Genomic DNA, 19,668 nt, shown 5'->3' with positions numbered 1-19,668 from the left:
ATCAGGCGTTCAGCGACTGCATGGAATAAACCACCGGCGCTCTTCATTTTGTAATGGTTCAGCAAACTCTTTGTAAACCGATAAAGCTTAGAAGCTTCGCCAGAATTTTGATCTGGGTTGCACAGAGATAAAGAGGACTTCGCGAGCGCGGATTGTAGAACGAAATGGGCCATCAATTGTAGTACCATGGTCAACCAACGTTTGCCCGGAAATGTTCAACATTCAGTCAGAATCGATTCGTGAGAAAAATTATGTGACGTGGTTTGGGACAAGCACAATCGCAACTCCTAGCAACAAAACCTCGATGATCGGCATTCTAGTCTCCACTGGCCGCACGGTATTAGCTTTGCGGCTAATACCAAGCGGTGGCTAACGGGTTGATGAAAATGGTTACTTACCTAAAAGAAGTGCCTTTCGGTGCTCTAGGACATCAATTCGTACCTTCGTAGAATTCTTAGAACGTATTTGGGGCGTATATTTCACCTGTGCAATATTGCATACATAATAATAGCTACGCTTTTACGGTACCACGAAGTAGCGTTTAAATGTAATGGCGGAACTGGACGAACAAAGGCGCACTGCCTATTTTTTCGTTCAGCTGTAACTGTTAACTGTTTAGAAACCAACCGCAAAAAACTGTTTAACTGTCCAGAAGTAAACCGCAAAAAAAGACACGCTCCAGACTAATCTTGGAACGGTACAAACTGATTTTGAAGACGTTTGGAAGCATTTTTCAGGACGGTCTTCTCGCGCACGGCGCCCGCCGCCTGCTGTTTCTTGCAGGGACCGACGATGTTCGGTTTTACGGAGGCTGCAACCGCACCATCGCTGCTCTAACTCCTGAGATTGCGCACGCGCAGGCTCAGGGCTTTTTGATGCAGCTTGTTTCACTAGTCTGGAAAAGATAAATGCTCGCAAGCAAACATGGATTGACTTTTTCAATTTTTAGCTCATTTTGACCCACTCTATTCAACATTATCGAGACCCTTTACTTTTCCCGTGGGCAATGGGCACCCTTCAGTTACGCACATTATCATCTCCAGTCAAGGGCTGAAGGCACCTCCCAGTCGGGGTGACTTTGGCTGTCATTCTGGCGACACGTGGGGCGGGATCCCTGATCGATCTGGAGACCCTTAGAGGGATACATCACATTACAGTGGTCACCTCCCTGACGCGGGACGTCCCCTGATCCGCGCAATTGGCTCCGGATAAGCGCAAGAGCCTTCATTGACGCAACAGGATCCTTGATCGCCGCAGGCGGTCCACTAGTTGGCACACAGACCCCAGGTCGGCTTAACGGGCTCACGGCTGGAATCGGGCCGGAGTGCCAGCCGTTGGGTATTGGGGGCCCTGACTGACACGGGGCCCTTCCATTGTCTCACTGTCAGCTCTAGTCATAAGTTTCATAGTTCCCTCCATTGTCAAAGGGCCCTGACCAACGCAAGAGGCCCTCTGGCATTCGGGGTCCCGTCCCCATCCACGTTCAGCAAATGTTCCCCTGGCCGGCTCGAGGCCCCTTGTTGACGCAGGACACCCTGTGGGGCACTGTGGCTCCCTGACCAGACTGGAAAATTCGATTTGGGGATTCAGGGTTTGTGTACTTTTCCAAACCACACAGTAGATGAAGTTTTTTATCTGCATGCACACACGAGGTGGTGTACAAAGCAGTTTTTTGCATGATTGCAATGGCATGTCATGGCAAAATTTCCCGCCTAGCTTTCTTTATGTTTTATTTATCAACAACTGCCTTGAAAAAATGTTGATTATCAACCAAGTTTTGTCGTGTTCATGCTTTCCATGTGAATGTTTTGACTTACCTTATTTCAGTAAGCCTTCAATACAATACATATTTCACAACCATGAAAACCACTAACTGCTGTCCATCTGACTATCTCCGTACTTTGTACTTTGAGTGCTCCATAATCTGCATGCCGTTCATTTGCTTGGTTACAGCTTGGAGCCTTGATGAGAGCATCCTTTGAGCCAGCATGCCACCTCTCCCTAAACTGTTACTTCTATCTCAAAACTCAAGCGAGGAAATAGGTACAATCACACGCGCGGGTCTCGATCTGTATCCTTTTGGGAAGGCCACTACCTCCCTCCCCCCCAACGTCCGACTTGGCCACCCCAACGGTGAGTTTGACCCCCTACAGCACACTCCACCTTCTGGAGATTCAGCGTAAGCAGAACATTGAAATGGGAACGCAAGATTATAAAATTTGAAAGGAAGGCTGTAAGAGATGTTTCACAGATAAAATAAAAACAATGAAAACCACGATGAACGAAATCGCCCATATCTGGTCCCGTTAAGTGTGGCTGCTTCAGTTAGGCAGTTTTAGATCTCCGCGTTTAGGTCCGATTAACTTTTTTCTGAATGCTGTATGATTTCTACTCCAAAATTAATGTATTGTCGACTCTGGTCCAGTTTTGTGGTATGACAATATTCATGGACGTTTCGACTTCTACAGCCTGGTATGATTCGATTTATTGTGCTTTGATGTTTCATCCAAGGCCATGGAAGCGAAAAAGGCTAGGTCTTATCCGTTCATTGTCTATAAATGAAAATAAAAAGTGGTCACATATTAGTACACCGAAACATGACGATTTTGCTAGCCGCCTACATTCGGTAGCACCCTTGATATGCGCCAGCCTCCGATTAGACGCAAATTTCCACAGAAATAGTTGCAAAAGTCTGACGATCGACAGCCACCGACTAAACCGACAGCGGTAACGGCCCGACAACGCCCACCGCTACAAAACAAGCCGTGCCGAATATATTTGACTCGAGTGCTGCTTTCCAGCCTGCAGCCCGCCCTGCGGTCGGCAGCTTCCGTGGCAGCATCGGACAGTGGCGCATAACAAGTAACACTGTACCCTGAAGTGTACACGTGAAACAACATCTACAGCCATATGACAACGGCCCTATCTGCTACATCGGCCCTATGTCAGTAACCAGAAGTTGCCTCTGACCGTTAATGCCAAACAAAATAATTTGCTGCCCGACGACGCGTTGTGCTGAGACAAAGCGAGAACACGCGGTGGAGCAGGGATGTGGTTTCCTATTCAGTTGAGAACTATCCATTCGTGTCCTATTCAGTTGTTTCCTATTCTAATCAGTCCAGACCCCCCCCCCCCCCCCCCCAACACACAAACACAAACACACTCCAACTATGAGCATGAAGTGAAACGAATCTGGGATAAATCTGTTTTGGGGTTCATTTTTTGCGAAATGTACCCAAAAACCCATTGTCGGATACATTTCACACACATAACGTGCGTTATTCAACAAAAAATATTCAAAACTGCCAGGACGAATCAAAACTGTTCTAGCGCATAAATAAGAAAACTGCATTTCGGGAAAAGCAACTCAATAGCATACTTAGGCAAACCACGATGAAAATTGAAAGCCACCAAACTTGCATAGAGGCAATAGCCATGCACCCTATTGGCGAGGCTGAAGTGTGCATCTACATGCGTCCCAACCGTTCGCCAATGCCTGTCATATTGAAGAGATTTCCTTGGTCCACGCCTGACTGCGGCAGGCTGTTCCTTTGACTTGCTCCCTCGCGGGCGATGGCAGCAACTGGGAAGCAATCACCCTGTCCTGGATGGACGCTACATCAACCAGCGCCCGCAGCGGTGGAGTCACGGGCAATCATACCTTTAAAGGGAGAATCCGCCCCTTTTGTGCCTTTCGCTTATAGTTGCATGGAACGCGTGCGATTTGATCAGTAATACAATTTTTCTGGGCAGCGTTCTGAGTACTTCAGAATTTCGATTTGAAGTAGCGGACCTCGCGGGAGGAATGTCATTTGACTCACTGCTTATCACTATGAAACGAACACATCTCCTTTGCCGTGCTTTTTCTAAGGTGCGTGTTATGTAATGTTTGCGACACGCTATTGTGTGACACCACTTGTGTGATAAGAGCTACGAAAGCTTGAAACACGCAATACAAAAATGCATGCGAACACGAAGCTATTGTCGCGCGAATTCAACGAAACGTTATACTATGGTTTTTATTTATACCGAGCATTTAACGCATGTAGAACGCTCCCTCTTAAGTATACCAAATGTTACAAAAGGGCTTATTTCTTCTTATCTAAAGTTTGCTTCAATATATTCAGATCTGGAGCATTCCCTTTGACCCCCCGCCCCGATAGGGGCGCTCGATAAGATAGGATGCCCCCCCCCCCCCCACCACCTAAGGTTTTTGACGATACCTCTAAGGCATGATGTGCAATCGCGTTAAAATTTTTAGGAGCCTGCGGGACAACCATGGCGCGCGTTTTGACACCAAAAACATGTTACTATGTTTTCTGGTTACGGAGTAGCGGCGGTTTTTCAAAAACACTGTACGGCGATCTAAGGTTGCCTTGGGCGGTAACCGACGAAGCCGTGGAACGCGCGCTCCGGGCCGAGATCGTCACATTAACGGAGCCAGATATTAATGATATGCTCAAAACACATCAAAATATTAACCGTTACACTGAAATTGAACAAGAGACACTCTTTGTGTCGCCACGAATCTTAGTTTCAGATGAATGATGTTGTTAAGCTGAAAAAGCTATTGTGGAAAATTACCTATGACCTGGCATATTGGGGTCAGTTATTTCCCCAACAGCAGAATAAACTAGTACCGAACGCGAGATCTCGCTGATACCAATCCACCTGTATTTTTGCTCAGCTCTATCTGCATTCCTTTAGAAGCGGCAGGGGGCGCATCGACCCCCCACCCCGCTATCAGTTCTCGTTATGAAAAACGGCGAATCAGGGCGAGGGTTCAGCAACGTAATGCTTAAGCTCATCAAATTAAGACACTTAGTCACGTACACGAATGCACTAAGCACCGACCGTTATGCACATGCCGCCTTCTCGTTACAAACCTCGCAGTTTGTAATCCTTCCCCTCCACTCGCCCCATGTATCGAGGAACCACCCGCAAACGTGGATTTTGCGCCTCTGGTCTACCATACTCAATTTCAGAAGAGAATCCACTGACGACGCAAGCAGCGACACCGCCTCACACTGTGCAGTAGCCAATCAGTTGCCGGGGAGCACGGAGAGCGGAGACGCCTCCGCGGCAACGCCGAGGAAGGCGGGACATTCCCATCCGTAGTGTCCCAGTCTGTGAGAGGTTCCGGAGTGTTCCCGGGGACGTCTCCGTCCCCGCTCCGGCACGCGGGGACGCGGTCGTAGACAGGGTTGGCGCGGATGCGACGTAGTTAATATTGTGTGTTGGGAGCGAAGACGAAGCGACGCCCGCTTGAAAGGTTTTATGATTGGAGTGTGGGTGATGAATGGGGTGCCGTTGGTGGACATTGGTGAGAAATCGTTTGAGATGATTTTTGTGACAAAGAGATCAACGCTACGCGTGCGTGTCTGGTAATCCTTGCTAGTAAGGACAATGGTTGTGTGATGATGATTTGGGCTTTGGAGCGCACCGACTACGTTGGTCATGTGGCGCTCAACCATGATTGTGTGGTTTGCGCACGGGGAGCTTCGCGAGCTCATTCCTTCTGGCACGAAATCCAGCGCGAATTCTATCAAGGTTGAATCCCCTGACAAAGTGCTCAGATTCAAGCACTGGCCCTGACGTTGATGTGAACTACAGCCAGCTTTTCAGGCCCTTTAGCCTCACAACAGGAGCCTATGATCTTTTGTTTCAAGGTACTCATCGGACCGCCTTTCTTTTGGCGTTGGCGATCTCTCGTCGAAATAGATGGAAGCATTGTTTCCTTAGTCGATACAAGAGGCGCTTCGACTTACATTCGAGGACACGGCCAGACGCCTTTAATGGACCTACGGCCAGTCCTTCAGGCTCTTCGGGCCGTTCCGTCTTCCAATCGGGCCATTGATATTTGGTCCTGAGGGAACTTTCGGCCTATCTTCGGGCCTCCTCGAACAAAGTCCGCAACCGACTCGATGCCACGTACCGCCACATGATCTCCCGTTTGGTACTGTGGGTCTTGGCCGACACAGGGGCCCTCGTGATTGTTTCAGGGACCCAGACAAATGCAAACTGTGGGCCCCGGCTTCGCTTCTGCTTGGAAAATGGGCCCCCAGGGTTCAGACCGACACGACACTGTTTGGTGTTGGTGGTTTCTGCCCGGCACATGGCCCTCATTGACTTAGGAGGTCCCCGATCGTCGCAAAGGGCCCTCTCGCCCTCGCTCTCTCTCGAAGGGCCTTTGTGACCTGCACTCCAGCCACCATCTGTGAAGTATGCAACCAATCAGGGACTTTTCATGCCATTGACTTCATTGCAAATGACTGGCATGCTCAGGAAGTTAGCAAGGTAGCCAAGTAAACCACAGTAATTCATTACTTAAACTATGACAAAAATAGACAACACATGCATAAATTTCATGCACGCATGTCTACGTGTCCAGCTCATCCTTCTCCCCACCCAATATATCACCTATTCCAACCCATGCATCTGTCAGTGGCAGTCTCCATGCATTTAGCCTGTCCATGTTGAGTCACGCCATGTTGCATAGTACGGAGCTGCCCTTATCTTTCTGTATGTATGTATGTAAAGACAGTCCTTGTGGCCCAATGATGTGATGGACATGCCATAACCATCAGTAGCATGTGTCACAATGCATGTCCCTGCTGTCCTCTGGTCAGCCTGTCTGTATGTCACAGGCCATGTTCCAGCTGTTTGGGCCCTTTTATACATTAGCCCCTTGAGCTGGTGACCTGGACTGTCATCATTGTGGATTTATGACTCAATCAGCTGCTGAGGTTATACATGTGGGGTCGCCTGCATCTCACCCTGGCAGGAAGGGCAGACACTGCGGGAATCGACCACTACCGTTGGTTTCCCACACATGCAGTGGTAAACCAGAATGCATTAGCTGACATGTTACTGATGATGCATAAATGATGACAATGTACACATATGTGAACCACTTAACCACTGCAGAATCAGCACCCTGGCTTGACCATCTTCCCCCCAGAACATGTCATTATCAGCATACATCCTTACCACAATATCCAGTTGTGTACACTAGAGAATATCTTGTTAGTTCCAGTTCTAGCTGAGCTAGTTCTACAGAGCATATGTCAGGCATGAGAAGTGCTGGGATGTGAGCAAGAAGATGGGACTAGCTGGAGAAGGGCAGCTGAATGAAACCCATTCATAAAAGTAGCACATTTAATTAGCTTTGGCTTGTCATTAACATGCATTACCAAGAGGGATGCAAATTGAATGCAAACTAGTGCTCATAGCTAATCTGGCAATTCAAAGGGCTTTATCTTGTATGAGTGCATGATGCACAAATAACATGTTTCATCCTACTTTATGCAAGCGGAATGTGTCCAAGCTAACCACTTACCAGATGAAAAGACAATCTGGACTCTTTTCTTCTTTTGGTACCCTGAGGCATCCATCTTCAGTAAGAGCTGAGATCCACTGATAGAGTGATGGAATCTGTAAACAGGGGTGCATATATGAGTTTAAGTTCAAGCTTCCTGGATTTACTGCAGTATTGTGCAGCATGTATTGCTACTTTCCATGGCATGTTTACTGTAGTGCAGGGCCAGCTGCACTTTGAGTGATTGGTGTATACTACAAACAACACTTTCATATTAAGTGCAATATCATAATTAACTATGTTTGCAACTTTGTCAATCTTAAGCTGCTCATGCAGCATGCACATACAAAATACAGAACAAACCATAAAGCACTTAACTGGTCTGACAGATCCCAGCCATTCAAATTGGAATTGTGATTATATTGTTTAGACATGACCTTGACCAATTAAAGACTGCAATTTTGAGATGCCTGTACTGCCAGCAAATTTACACGCTTGCACATAGTACCTGACATGCAAAATTGCTAGTGCATTGATAGTCTTACACAGTGCACTGTGTGGCAGGAATGTTTGGCTTTAAGGAGCATAACCCATTTACCAACCAGTAAAGTGCTTCAAAATGCATAGCATACTGAAATGCATCCCATGGGTGTAATGTATGTAGGAAGTAAACATAAATTTATGCTACCAGAATTTTATCTTTGGAAACCTCCAAATGCTCTATCAAATGGTCACTAATATGTTGGCCTTTGGTAAAAAACCTTCACATCTCACCCACCTACCTGATTTGCCAAGTCCAAGGCAACCTAGATGCTCAACAAAATATTGGCATTCCTGTCATCCAAGGGACTGAATACTGAAACACTATATGTACATGCTACATATGTGCTGGGTTAATTACTACACCATATGCCTGTTCCCACCCATCCCCAAAAAAGGTGAGATAAGTCTGCAAGTTAGAAAAACCTTAATATGATGCCATGGGAATGATTTTAGAGGAATCATCAGCTATCTGCACCTAATTCAACTGAACAGGTTAGGTGCACTGATGAAAAATAACTTTGTATACTGAGCTTGCTGAAAGAGTTTTCAAAAAAATGTTAATACATAAAGCAATAATATGAATATGAATGTGAGGCTATAAAAGTGACAAACCACCCTCGATTTTGAATAAGGTTGGAGGTTAGTGGTCATCTTTAAGGGAGGTTGATGAGGTCACTAGGATAATTATATTAGTTTGAGGCCAGAGGAGGCTAGAGGAGCAATGTGAATAGAAACTAAGACTTTGAACATTACTCGAATACTAAAACTGTGCATTATTCAACTCACACACAATGCATGGTCTTGATTCATGATCCTGGTACCATGCACCATAAAAGGTTGCATCATCTCTTCTCATCCTTCATAGTAGCCTATTTTTTATCAGATACTCTTTTATCATGGCTGGTCACTGATAAACAGTTGTCTACAATAATTTCCAACTTGTTAATAGAAATACAAAGAAAAGTAAATATGCAGCAACAATAAGAGAACACAACAGAACAACAAAATGATTACCTTTCCCTTAAGCAGAGTAACATGCATATGGATAAGCTTATTTTGAACATGATCCTTCTGTTCAATCTCATGTTCGGCCTTACCGACCCTTGACTTGTCACCATTGAGGGTTTGCAACACACTCAGCTGAATGAGGCTATATGGCAGTACCTGCCTTTCACCCTAGCAGGAATGGCAGGTACTGCAGGCAATTAAACCCTGTACCTCCAGTTTCCCCAACATGCAATGGTGAACACAGGCACATTTCAACTGGTTGACCTCCACTATATGCTGCAAGTTTAGAGTACACAGACAGCAGAATAATGCCTCTAGCACCCTACTCCAGCAACAGTGTCTACATATTAACTGTAGCCGAAAATAGCATGCATCATCCCACTAGGCACATGTTTAAGCAGATTGAAAAATGTATTAGGTACCTACCTACCAGGGAATGGAAGACTGCATAAATGTTTTCCAAGTTTTCGAGAAGAAAAGTGGATATTATGTGGGCTATGCACAGGTACACTTCTGCAGCGCATGAACAGCGCAGCCCATGCCATTAACCTCAACTCAGCACCCCGAAATACGCCCATATTTCGTTCATATTATGGTGGGAGCGAGCTCCACAACCGGCACTTACTGCGCCGACCACTTACCGGGTTGATAAAAGCTCTCAGTGATTTACTAATGTTGTAACTAAAATGAAACGTCGGTCACGGGAAGGCTACAATAATATTGTCATCCATACAACGGCACCACATCCCTCACCACAGCAATCAACGTTCCTCAAGAATATAACTTTATAAAATGACAACAAGGAAATGGGTAGGCGTCCACCACTTAGTAGAAACGGTCGTAACGAAGACACATTAACATGCAGGTGTTGTAGTATTACAATTTGCTATAATAGATATCCTATTTACAGTAAAATAGGATATAATCGCTATTTTATTATTAATTTTTGGATAGAAAATGGTCTATATGTATAAAACTACTTACCAAGGTAATTTTTCTTTTTCATTACGTCATTAAAGGACGGTATCTTCAGAGATCACAAAACTCAATGAGTGGCTGCCTTACCACCAACTTGTAAATGTCTTATCTGCGTTACAAAAGTCATTTAAAATGGAAAGAATAGTAAAGGCTACTAAATTATCGCATTTGGTACATAAAGACCGCATACGTCAATCATCCTATCGGTTACAGACGTTACGTCCCTTGATGTCAGCAAGATGAAAAACAACTGTAAGGCTCTAGCTTTTCGGCATCATGACTTTGGAGCTCTTATGCTGGCAACAACTCGCCTTCAGTATACTAGTAGCTACTGGTAAAACAATGTCGTAAAGCAGATATAGGTTATCTTGTTAAAATTAAAGGCCCGTATACCACAGCCCACTCCAGCATTTGAAACGAGGCGTATACCAGTGGGTAGTGTGAAACAATGAATGCTTTTTTCACCGCACATACTTTCTTCTCCCCGTAGGTGATACCCTCTGTGATTTTTATCATCACACAATGTGCTTTAAGTCGGTGTTGCTGTGTGGTAAAATAGACTTTAAAAACGTTATAGAAAAACATCGATTTTCCGAGGTTTTTCACTCCCAGTTCTTGGTTCCTGCAATGTAATAGAGTACAGACTTGCACACTGGACGTATTTTACGTAGCGACGTCTTACAGTGACATTTTTGTTGGATTGCACAATTCCCATTTTCCTTCTGAGAAGATCCTCATGCCCCTTGCTCGTTGTGCTTACCTTTGACTGTGAACGACTGTCGATTACCGAGAAGCGCGGGAAGACGCTTCACAACCGAAGTGGCGAGCACGTACTCTGATGTTTGCAGTGCGAGGAGCTTCCTATCAAGAGGATTAGTGTGCAACTTGTTCGGTTCGCAAGGTTTACGGGGTTGAAACGTCGCGTGACGTGTATAGTTCCGTGCTAGATTGTGTGCCTTTCAGTGGCACAGGCAGGGGGGGCACAGGGGACACGTACCCCTCCCCCCCCCTTAGGCTCCGGCGGGCCCTTCGGGCCTCTTGGAGCCTACGATTAAGGGCCAGAAAGACCGGTTGGAGGTCGCATTCAGGGACCCCGCCCCGCAGGATCGGGCACTCCAATGCCAGCCAGAGGGCCCTCGCGCGCTGATCAGGGGCCCACTGAGTCAAAAAGGGCCTTTACTTCGGTCAGACACCCCCAGCAACGTACAGTCGGCTCCGTGGCCGCATAGGCCCGAGGGCCCATTTCCCAAGCGGGGACAAAGCCGTAGCCAGTGATTTACATTGCTCGGAGCCCCACAGAGTCTCGCAGGGGCCCTGTGTTGGCAAGGGGCCATGAGTCGGCCAGAGGTAGTGATTGAGGAGGGCCGAAGAGCCTAGAGGGCCCGCCGGATCTGACGATCAAGGGCCCGATTCCGTGGTCTAGGGGCACAAAGGGCTCGTCGGAGTCTTATTCAGAGGCCCCAGCCTACGGAGACGGCCGTCAAGTAACCGTCAGAGGGCTCTCTGCGCCGATCAGGGACCCCCTGAGTCGACATGGGCCTACATGCGGCCATGCATCACCAGTACCGCACAGTTGGCTCCGTGTTGGTATGGGCCTGAGGGCCCACCTCCCAATTAGACATAATGCCGAGGCCAGTGATCTGCACTGGTCGGGGCCCCTCTATCTGTCTTGGGCCACAGCACCTAGCAGAGGGGCCTGTGCTCCCAAGAGGCCCCGAGCTGACCAAAGGCAGTGTTCGATGAGGCCCGAAGAGCAGCCCGGCCGGCCCGATGGAATCGACTTCAAAGGTCAGGTTGGAGGGCATAAGGGCCCGAAGGACTAGCTTTAGGTCACATAAAGAATCGCGGTCCGTAGGGTTGTAACGTGAAATATTAGCCACAATTCCTCTTGTACCGTTTGAGGAGCCCCTGAGGCTATGCGGGGGTCTAAGTCGGTCAGAGACCATGAACACCGAACAGTCGGCTCCATGTCCGTCGAGACTTTGGGACCCATTTCCTTAGCAGAATTAACAGAAATAATTGCATGTGGGCACTGAAGAGCCAGGACAACTAGCGACCCTTTTACACTCAAGCTTTGTGGCGTATGACATTGACATTACGGGGCTTCATTTCCCACACATTCGAACTGAAGCGGGTTTGTGTCGCTTTCCCTAAAGCGTGTGTAGTGAAATGAGCAGGGAAGGGCATTTTCGACAGGAGGGCATCTATTTAAGTCAGTTGGGAAAGGTCGAGGACCATTTACGTAACCGGTGCATGGAGAAGTGTCTATGTTTTGTTTTACGTTAACTGAAATGCGTGTGTTTTATCGATGAAACTTCCATATGTCGAGAACCTGCGCATAAACGAGCTGCGATAACCACGCATGTTGTGAACACTTCTTAATCATGCAAAGATAAAAATGCCAAAAATCACTGTGCAAATAAAGGTAAATTATGTGCGGATTTACTTAAGACCATGAAAGATATAGGTGCGTCTTTACCCTCTCAGCCTCACAAAACAGGTGTGTTTGTAAAAAGCTGCATGCAAACCGGCAGGCTTCCAGATGCGATTCCGGTGGCTACGCACATAAGCTTTAAAGAGCGTGCAGATATTGTAGGCTATATCAAGTTATGTATAAATATGCACATATATACATATATATATATATATATATATATATATATATTGGAAACACAGATCGTAAGAAGACGAATCCTAGGAGTTTTTTTACACCATCCCCCTATGGCGACTTCGGGACTTTGCCCTCCCCCTCCCCAATCATTTTGAGGAATGGACACCCACGGCTACGCCACTGAGATATACGTAACAATGCTGAGGGCTGCACGGAGTGCAGGCGGTTAAGCCGGAATGTTAAGTGAAACTATACCTGTTCAAAGCTTATAAAAGTACTCACCACGGACATCAGGCTTCATAAATATTGCACGAACATTGCGAGCATCCCGGGTAGTCAGTCTCTCACGCCCCATCACCCCATACACGGTACTGTGCTATAGGCTGCCTGTAACACAGGCGGCTATCGCGAAAGGCTTCGTTTTGCCGTTAACTGCATGTGTCTCTGAATATCTCGCCAACCAAACCGCCAGCTTCGCGGGCTTGTGTGGCGGACTCAGACACCTAGCGGCCGGCATCGGCTCTAGTGCCCGCGAAGCCTACAGCCCTGGTGCCCGCCGCCTGGTGGCGGGTTTACGAACCAACTACCCCGTGGTGTCGGGTGCAGCCAGGCTCGCGCCATGCACAAAGACGACTGACAATTAGGGGCCCGATTTGAGCGCACGAAGGGCCCGAGTGAAGGTCGTATTAAAGCAATTTAGGTAGGAGGTCACAATCAGGGCCCTGCGGGTCGTGCTCCTATCACGTCGACCGAATAGGGAGTTGCAAGCCGTCGACAGTACTCCTGCATTAATATGTGCACATGGTCGCGCCCACCGCGTGCGGCGAAGTGTCCTAAATTTCACGTCGTAACTTCTCAAATCGCCGCTGCGGTCGACCTTCCAACATTGAGTGAGTTGCTTTGGGCGTGTCGACCGGATAAAATGGAGACTAGAAACGGAAAGTGTCTTGTACTGACGGATGATAGCCCAATACTTGCGCTATCGAATGCACAAGGTCGGTCTCCTCGCGCGCTACGTTAAGTGTTCTTCCCGGGCCGGCGCATTTTATTGATTATGCTACGGGAAGATCAGCTGCAGTTAACAATACGTCTCTGAGCGATGATTGGAACAAGATAACATGCCAGTCAATGAGCAATCTGCATGTTCAGCCAATAATACTCCGACAATTACCTGTCGTGGGCACGGTCGCACCTGGTGAGCACGATTATAATAACCTTAAAATTGGACGATGTAGCTTTGTAAAACGTAGCTGCGGCAGTCCCTAAAGGATTGAGTGAGACCCTCTCGGGGTCGACCGAATAACGAAGAATTCCTGACCAGATAAGTGTATTGCATTTACAGATGAGACCGCTATGCCAGCGCTATCGACCGCACACAGTCGCGCTCTTCATGCGCGAATGTAAGTATTTTAAAGCAAGCCGTACCATGACTGCCTCTCTACGAGCAGACGGGCCGAACTTAGCAATGAGCCGTCAACGGGTGATTTGAACAACAGCGTTCATGTCGGCCGATAGGCGATTTGTAATGCCGGGCCATAGCTCTCCCACAACGACATTGTGTGCGCATGGTAGCACCCGACGCATACACATAAAAATATTTTGAACTGAACGGTGTGACTGCAAATTGCTGCTGAGGCCGACCCGCGACAGCACAGAATGAGATGCCGTCGGACTGTCAGCCAATTAAAAAGGAGACCAGAAACGTACTAGTGTGTTGTATTGGCGGTTCATAGCCCTATGCAAGCGGTATGAACTGCACACAACCGCTCTTTTCCGCGTGATCATAGCTATTTTTGCCTGGGCTGCTGTGTTTGGTCTGTCACGCTACGGGCAGGCCGCCCGCGGTTAGTAATGCCCCTGCAAGGGTGATTTGAACAAAAAACATCATATCGGCCGGTGAGCGATTAACAATGCCAGCCAATAGTGTTCCGGCATTGACATCGCGTGCACGTGATCGCACCCGCCGCGCACGGATGAAGGCATTTTACATCGGACACCGTAAGGTTCAAAATCACCGCTGCGGGTGTTCCGCCAGCAATGAGTGAGACCTTGCCGCTGGGTCGACCGAATAAATAGTGTGCCTTATCGGACACGCGTATTGCGCTTGAAGCTGATTGTTATTTCACAACACCATAGTCGCACATAGTAGCACTCTTCTAGCACTCTAGCACTCACAACACACAGTCGCACTCTTCGTGCTCGATGATTCGTGTTTTTCCTGGGCCACTGCATTTTCTGGCCATCAAAATATGGACAGGCAGGCCGCATTTAGCAATGAGCCGTCAAAGGTTCACTTGAGCAAAAAAGTTCTCGTCGATCCATGAGTGATTTACCTTGCCGGCCAGTGGTGCTCTGACACAATGGCAGCTGGTGGTCGCACCTGCGCGAATAAAAGTATTTTAAGTTTAAGCCATAACTTTGCAAATCACTGTTGAGGCCGGCCCGTCGCCATTGAGAGAGAAGCTGTCGGGGAGTCGACGGAGCAAAATAGAAACCTGATTGGAACAAGTCTGTTGTACCGAGAGCTGACAGTTCTGTACTGGGACGCTACATTCTTGTCACCACGTCACCGGTATCATGAACGCTGGAAGCCACACGCCTCGAAGGTGTGATTTTGACACAAAGCTTACGTCGGCCAATGAGCGACTTACATTCTCAGCCAATAGACTTTCCAGCATGTCATCGTGTGCGCATGGTTGCACACTCCGCGCGCGAGTGAATGTGTTGTAAATTGGACGCCGTATCTTGGATAGCCGCCGCTCCGGCCGGCCCGCCAGCATTGAGTAATATGCTGTTCGGGGTCAAACGATAAAATGGAAACCAAAAGCAAGCAAGTGGGTCGCACTGGCAGTCGATAGTCCAGTACTGGAGCTATCGAATACAAACAGTCGCAGTCTTCGCTCTCGCTTACAAGCATTTTCCCTGGCCGCCGTATTCTGTCCATCACGGATCTGGCAGGCTGAAAGCACTCGTCAATGCGCTGCCAAGAGATAGTTTGAGCAAAAACTATGACGGCGGATCAGAGATTTTCCTTGCCGGGTGGTAGCGCTCCGACAACGACGTTGTGTGTGCATGATCGCACCCTCCACGCAGGACGAAAAGCATTTCGAATCGGACGTCATATTTTTGTAAGTTACCGATTCGGCCAGCCTGCCAGCATTGAGTGAGAAGCTGTCGGTTTGTCGACCGAATGCCGTGAAAACCATAGACGGACAAGTTTGTTGTGCTGGTAGCTGACAGCCCTTTACCAGCGCTATCCAATGCACAATGCCGCACTCGTCGTGCTCGATTACAACTATTTTTCAGGGCCGACGTATTCTGTCTATGTATCATGTGCTTTAAACGACTGACTTGAAGAAAACGTTACTGTCGGTCGATGAACTATTTACATTGCTGGGCGCGGTAGCAGTTAGCCATGCGTCGTCAATAAGTGGCTTGGACAAATACGATAATCAGCTGACGAGTAATTTACAATGCCGGCCGGTAGCTCTGTCACAGCCCAATCGTGTGCGCATGGCTACACCCTTCGCAAACGAGTAACGTATTTGTAGATCGCCGGTGCAAGCGGTCGGCAGTTGGATTCCATAATCAGAAATAATACAATAAAGAAACGCATCAATCATAGATATCGGAATGAACTGTGTTGTACTGGCACAAGATGGCCCCATGCCAACGCCACTGAACGCATACATTCGCACTCTTCGTGCTGATTACAAGTTGCAATGGCTGTTCCCACCAGTTTTGAGTGAGACCTTGTCGCTGTCGCCCGAATAAAATAGACTCTCTCGTTGGACAAGTGTGGTATTCTTGAAGATGGTGACCCTATAGCAGTGATGTCACTGCACACAGTGGCACTCTTTGTGCCTGATTAGAATTATTTGGGCCACCATATTCTGGTCAGCGCTCTATAGCATGCTGACCCAAGGCTATCTAACGAGGTAGCACCGGCCGGTCCGAAAAAGTGGCAACATCGAATCCGCGTGAGAATAGAGGTAGTTCGGAAGCAAAGCCTGCGTGATGTCAAGTACACCATATTTGATGACGTCCGTGGCATGGAAGCCTCTCAATTAGCCAGCTGACTGCTACACAGCCCATTAGTTAGAATGATGAGTAAGTTTTGGTGGCGTGCGGCTGGTGGGTCCCGATTGAACTGAGAAAAAATTATACGTCATTTCGCTGTTCGCACACATTTTTGGAATAGACAGTGAGTCCTGGAACAGTAAAGCCTGATCAGAATGTACGTTTTGTGCATGCATGATTATATAACACGGCATGATATGTCATGCGGCGTTTGTGGTGTATTGCATTTCATCACCAGGCTTGTTCAAGGCTGGCTTGCCGTTAGATGGCCTTAGGCTTGTCTATGCCATTTTGTGCCTGGCGGCAGAGTTGACCACCCCAACTTGCAGAATTTTCTATGTCTATAGGTATGATCATATGAACATGTGCATTATTGAGTTGTAACAGCCCCCACTCTTGTCATCACAGTGATGGTGTAGGGTAAGTACAGTGAAACCGTATGATATGGATCTTATGATGCTACAGTTAACAGTGTTTTGTATTTCAAGGCTTGGATAGTTTTGCTTAGGTGTGTATTTGCGTTTGCATATATTTTCACCATTGCTAACACCAAATCAGATAAATAATAAATATGGTGTGCTACCATCAAGCATGTGTGTTGCCATCATTATGTGCACCTACAAGCACGCACACATATGCATAATAAAATACTCACAAGTGGAGCATTTTAAATGCCACCAATTGTTCAAAACAAATTACACGGGGAAACCCCTCGGACAAGTCGTAGTCATGGAAACTGATGGCAACCTATGGATATGAAACGCTTAGCAATCGCGATACGCGATGCGCTATAAACGGCGCATGACGTTTAACCCCTAGTTATGTATACCCTGCGGAAAACATAAAAGTCTGATGAGGTTAAACTGTTCCGAGATTCAATCTTCCTTCCAGAATAGTGTTTGCATGACAGGACCGTAGACCAATCATTCAGAGTCCAACCGGGAAGCGCCAGCCGCACGCCACCAAATCATATTCACCATTCAAGCTAATGGGTCGTGCAGCGGTCAGCTGGCTAATTGAGAGGCTTCCGCGCCACTGACGTCATCAAATCTAATGTACAGGACGTCATGCAAGCTTTGTGTCCAGATTACCTCTTTTCCGACGCAGCTCGATGTTGCCACTTTTTGATAGTGTTAAACGACACCGATGACGCCCCCCTGGGCTGGCATCAGTTAAAGGGAGTGCTCCACATTTGTACGGGATTTGAACTGACATACCCATTTTGAAGACCATTCGGTGCAGTTTACAGCCCTGCCTTTCCTAAACGGAGTGTTCGATATTTGTGTGGGGTTTTAAATGAAATAATGATCATGAGATCATTTGGTGCGGTTCATAGCCCTGCCCTTCATAAGACCTAGAACCCATTAGTTTCAGGCCGCACGCCCGCAAAGATGTGCAGACTATTTTGTGCAGGCTATTTCAAGGCCACCTAGGCGTGCATGACGCTACAGAAACGCAAACGCAAGTAAAACCCCTAAACTCACCGACGAAGATGCAACAGTACCATGACAAAGTGCCAAAACACGAACCCATAACCATATGTGCGTCAGCAAACACGTCCAGCAACGCCACAGCGAGCTCTCGGCGAGTTGAAGTATCACAAGTGACTGCTAGGCTGGCAATTTCGCAGGGTCAGTAGCACCTCTAACGTTTTACCAACGTACTATGGCACAATCAAACATAAGGTATTGGGGGGGGGGTATGTTTACCAAATCGAGAACTTTGTTCTCTTCACAGCCTTTTCCACTAAAAAGTATGCCGAGAGCCCAAAGTTGGCTTATTTCAGTATGTAAATTGCTTGTTTTAAGATTTCTTAATGTGGAACGTTGCCATTAAAATTTTCACCGTCAGTGGGCTATTTGAACAAAGGTCATGTCAGCCAATGGCCGATTTACACCGCCGCCCGATAGCGCTTCCCCAATGAGATCACGTGCGCATGGTTGGGCCCTCCGCGCACGAGAAAATGCCCTTTGAATTGAACGTTGTATTGTTGCAGATGGCTCGGGGTCGGCCGAATGAAATAAAGATCAGAATCAGGCAAGCGGGATGTTCTGGCAGCTGATGCACTGGTGATTGGAGACGCACCACCCCACCTGTGAACCGTTGCTCCATATCTGCAAGGATTTCTGTCTACGACTTGTCTTTGAGGCTTGACGCCAAGGCTTTCTCTTGAGCCGTGTTGAGCTGGTCCTCCAGCATCATTTCGGCAGCACCATCCAGGAATCTTTGGATCCTGAGGAGCCCACAGACCTGGTGCGCGGATAGCACTTCCACCAACAGCGTGTCAAGCGCAACGGCTTGCCGCCCGCCACCTCCACGACGGTGCCTTCAGTCTCTCGCCTGATTGTGAAGGGGCTACGGAACCAATGGTGTTGCCGTCGTCATGGCGTACAGCAAAAAGGCAAAACACAAAGCTGTATCGATTTGTTTAACGATTTACTAATCGACAAGTTTCAACTTCGATCAAAAGCCGTGAGACTGCCAATTATGGAACGTGATCACCACCTTTAAGGTTTATTGTTCATTATAACGTGAACTACATTGTCTACGTCCCAGCGCATGAACAAGCGTCCGACAGATAGTCCTGCCTTCTGACCGTAGTCTTTCAGGGTCAAATCCCTGCTCAAATGACGGTGAACTCCATATCACCCCAAATTTACCGGCCGATTGCGGAGCTTCTTCGTATTGGGTGATTGGAGTTCACCGTCGCTAGAGCTTGAATTTGACCTCGGAGGGTGACTGAGAGGTCACGATTTGTTGACGCGCGCTAGTTTATGCGTTTCAGACGGATGTGACCTTTCGATATCCAAAATCGGCTGAAAATTTCCGGCCGAAATCCGAAAAAAGGGTTTGGCGCATGTGGAGCCCTCCGTCATTTGAGCTTGAATTTGACCACGAAGTGAACTATGCAGAGGTCAGGACTTTTCTACAGACGCTATGTCGTGCGTTGGTTTAACATTATCATGCTTAACAATCTAAAATCGGCCGGTAACTTTAACACGACATGGAGATACCAGCTACGTCAGCTTGAATAAACCTTGAAGAGAAGCTTGCAAGACTTTGAATTGGCTTTCAGAGGTCAGGACGCCTTGAAAAGCACTAGTTCATCCACTGAATATGATTCTGATGC

At 47.5% G+C, this 19,668-nt stretch overlaps 1 protein-coding gene across 1 annotated transcript in view; it reads right to left on the bottom strand.

The window, feature by feature from the left end:
- Positions 1-9,640, bottom strand: part of cyst (rho guanine nucleotide exchange factor 18 cysts) — a gene marked incomplete in the record, with an annotated part of 78,536 nt that extends 68,896 nt beyond the window's left edge. Inside the window, 2 exon segments of the mRNA XM_037226405.1 lie at positions 7,340-7,434; positions 9,511-9,640. Coding sequence (XP_037082300.1) covers positions 7,340-7,394 — 55 coding nt within the window.
- Positions 9,641-19,668: the final 10,028 nt, after the last annotated feature.

This window comes from Pollicipes pollicipes, unplaced genomic scaffold (genome assembly GCF_011947565.3).
Source record: "Pollicipes pollicipes isolate AB1234 unplaced genomic scaffold, Ppol_2.1 Scaffold_5724;HRSCAF=6776_pilon_pilon_pilon, whole genome shotgun sequence".
NCBI lineage: Eukaryota > Metazoa > Arthropoda > Thecostraca > Pollicipedomorpha > Pollicipedidae > Pollicipes > Pollicipes pollicipes.
Note: the sequence above shows the minus strand (reverse complement) of the source record. Positions and strands in the feature narration are given on the sequence as shown.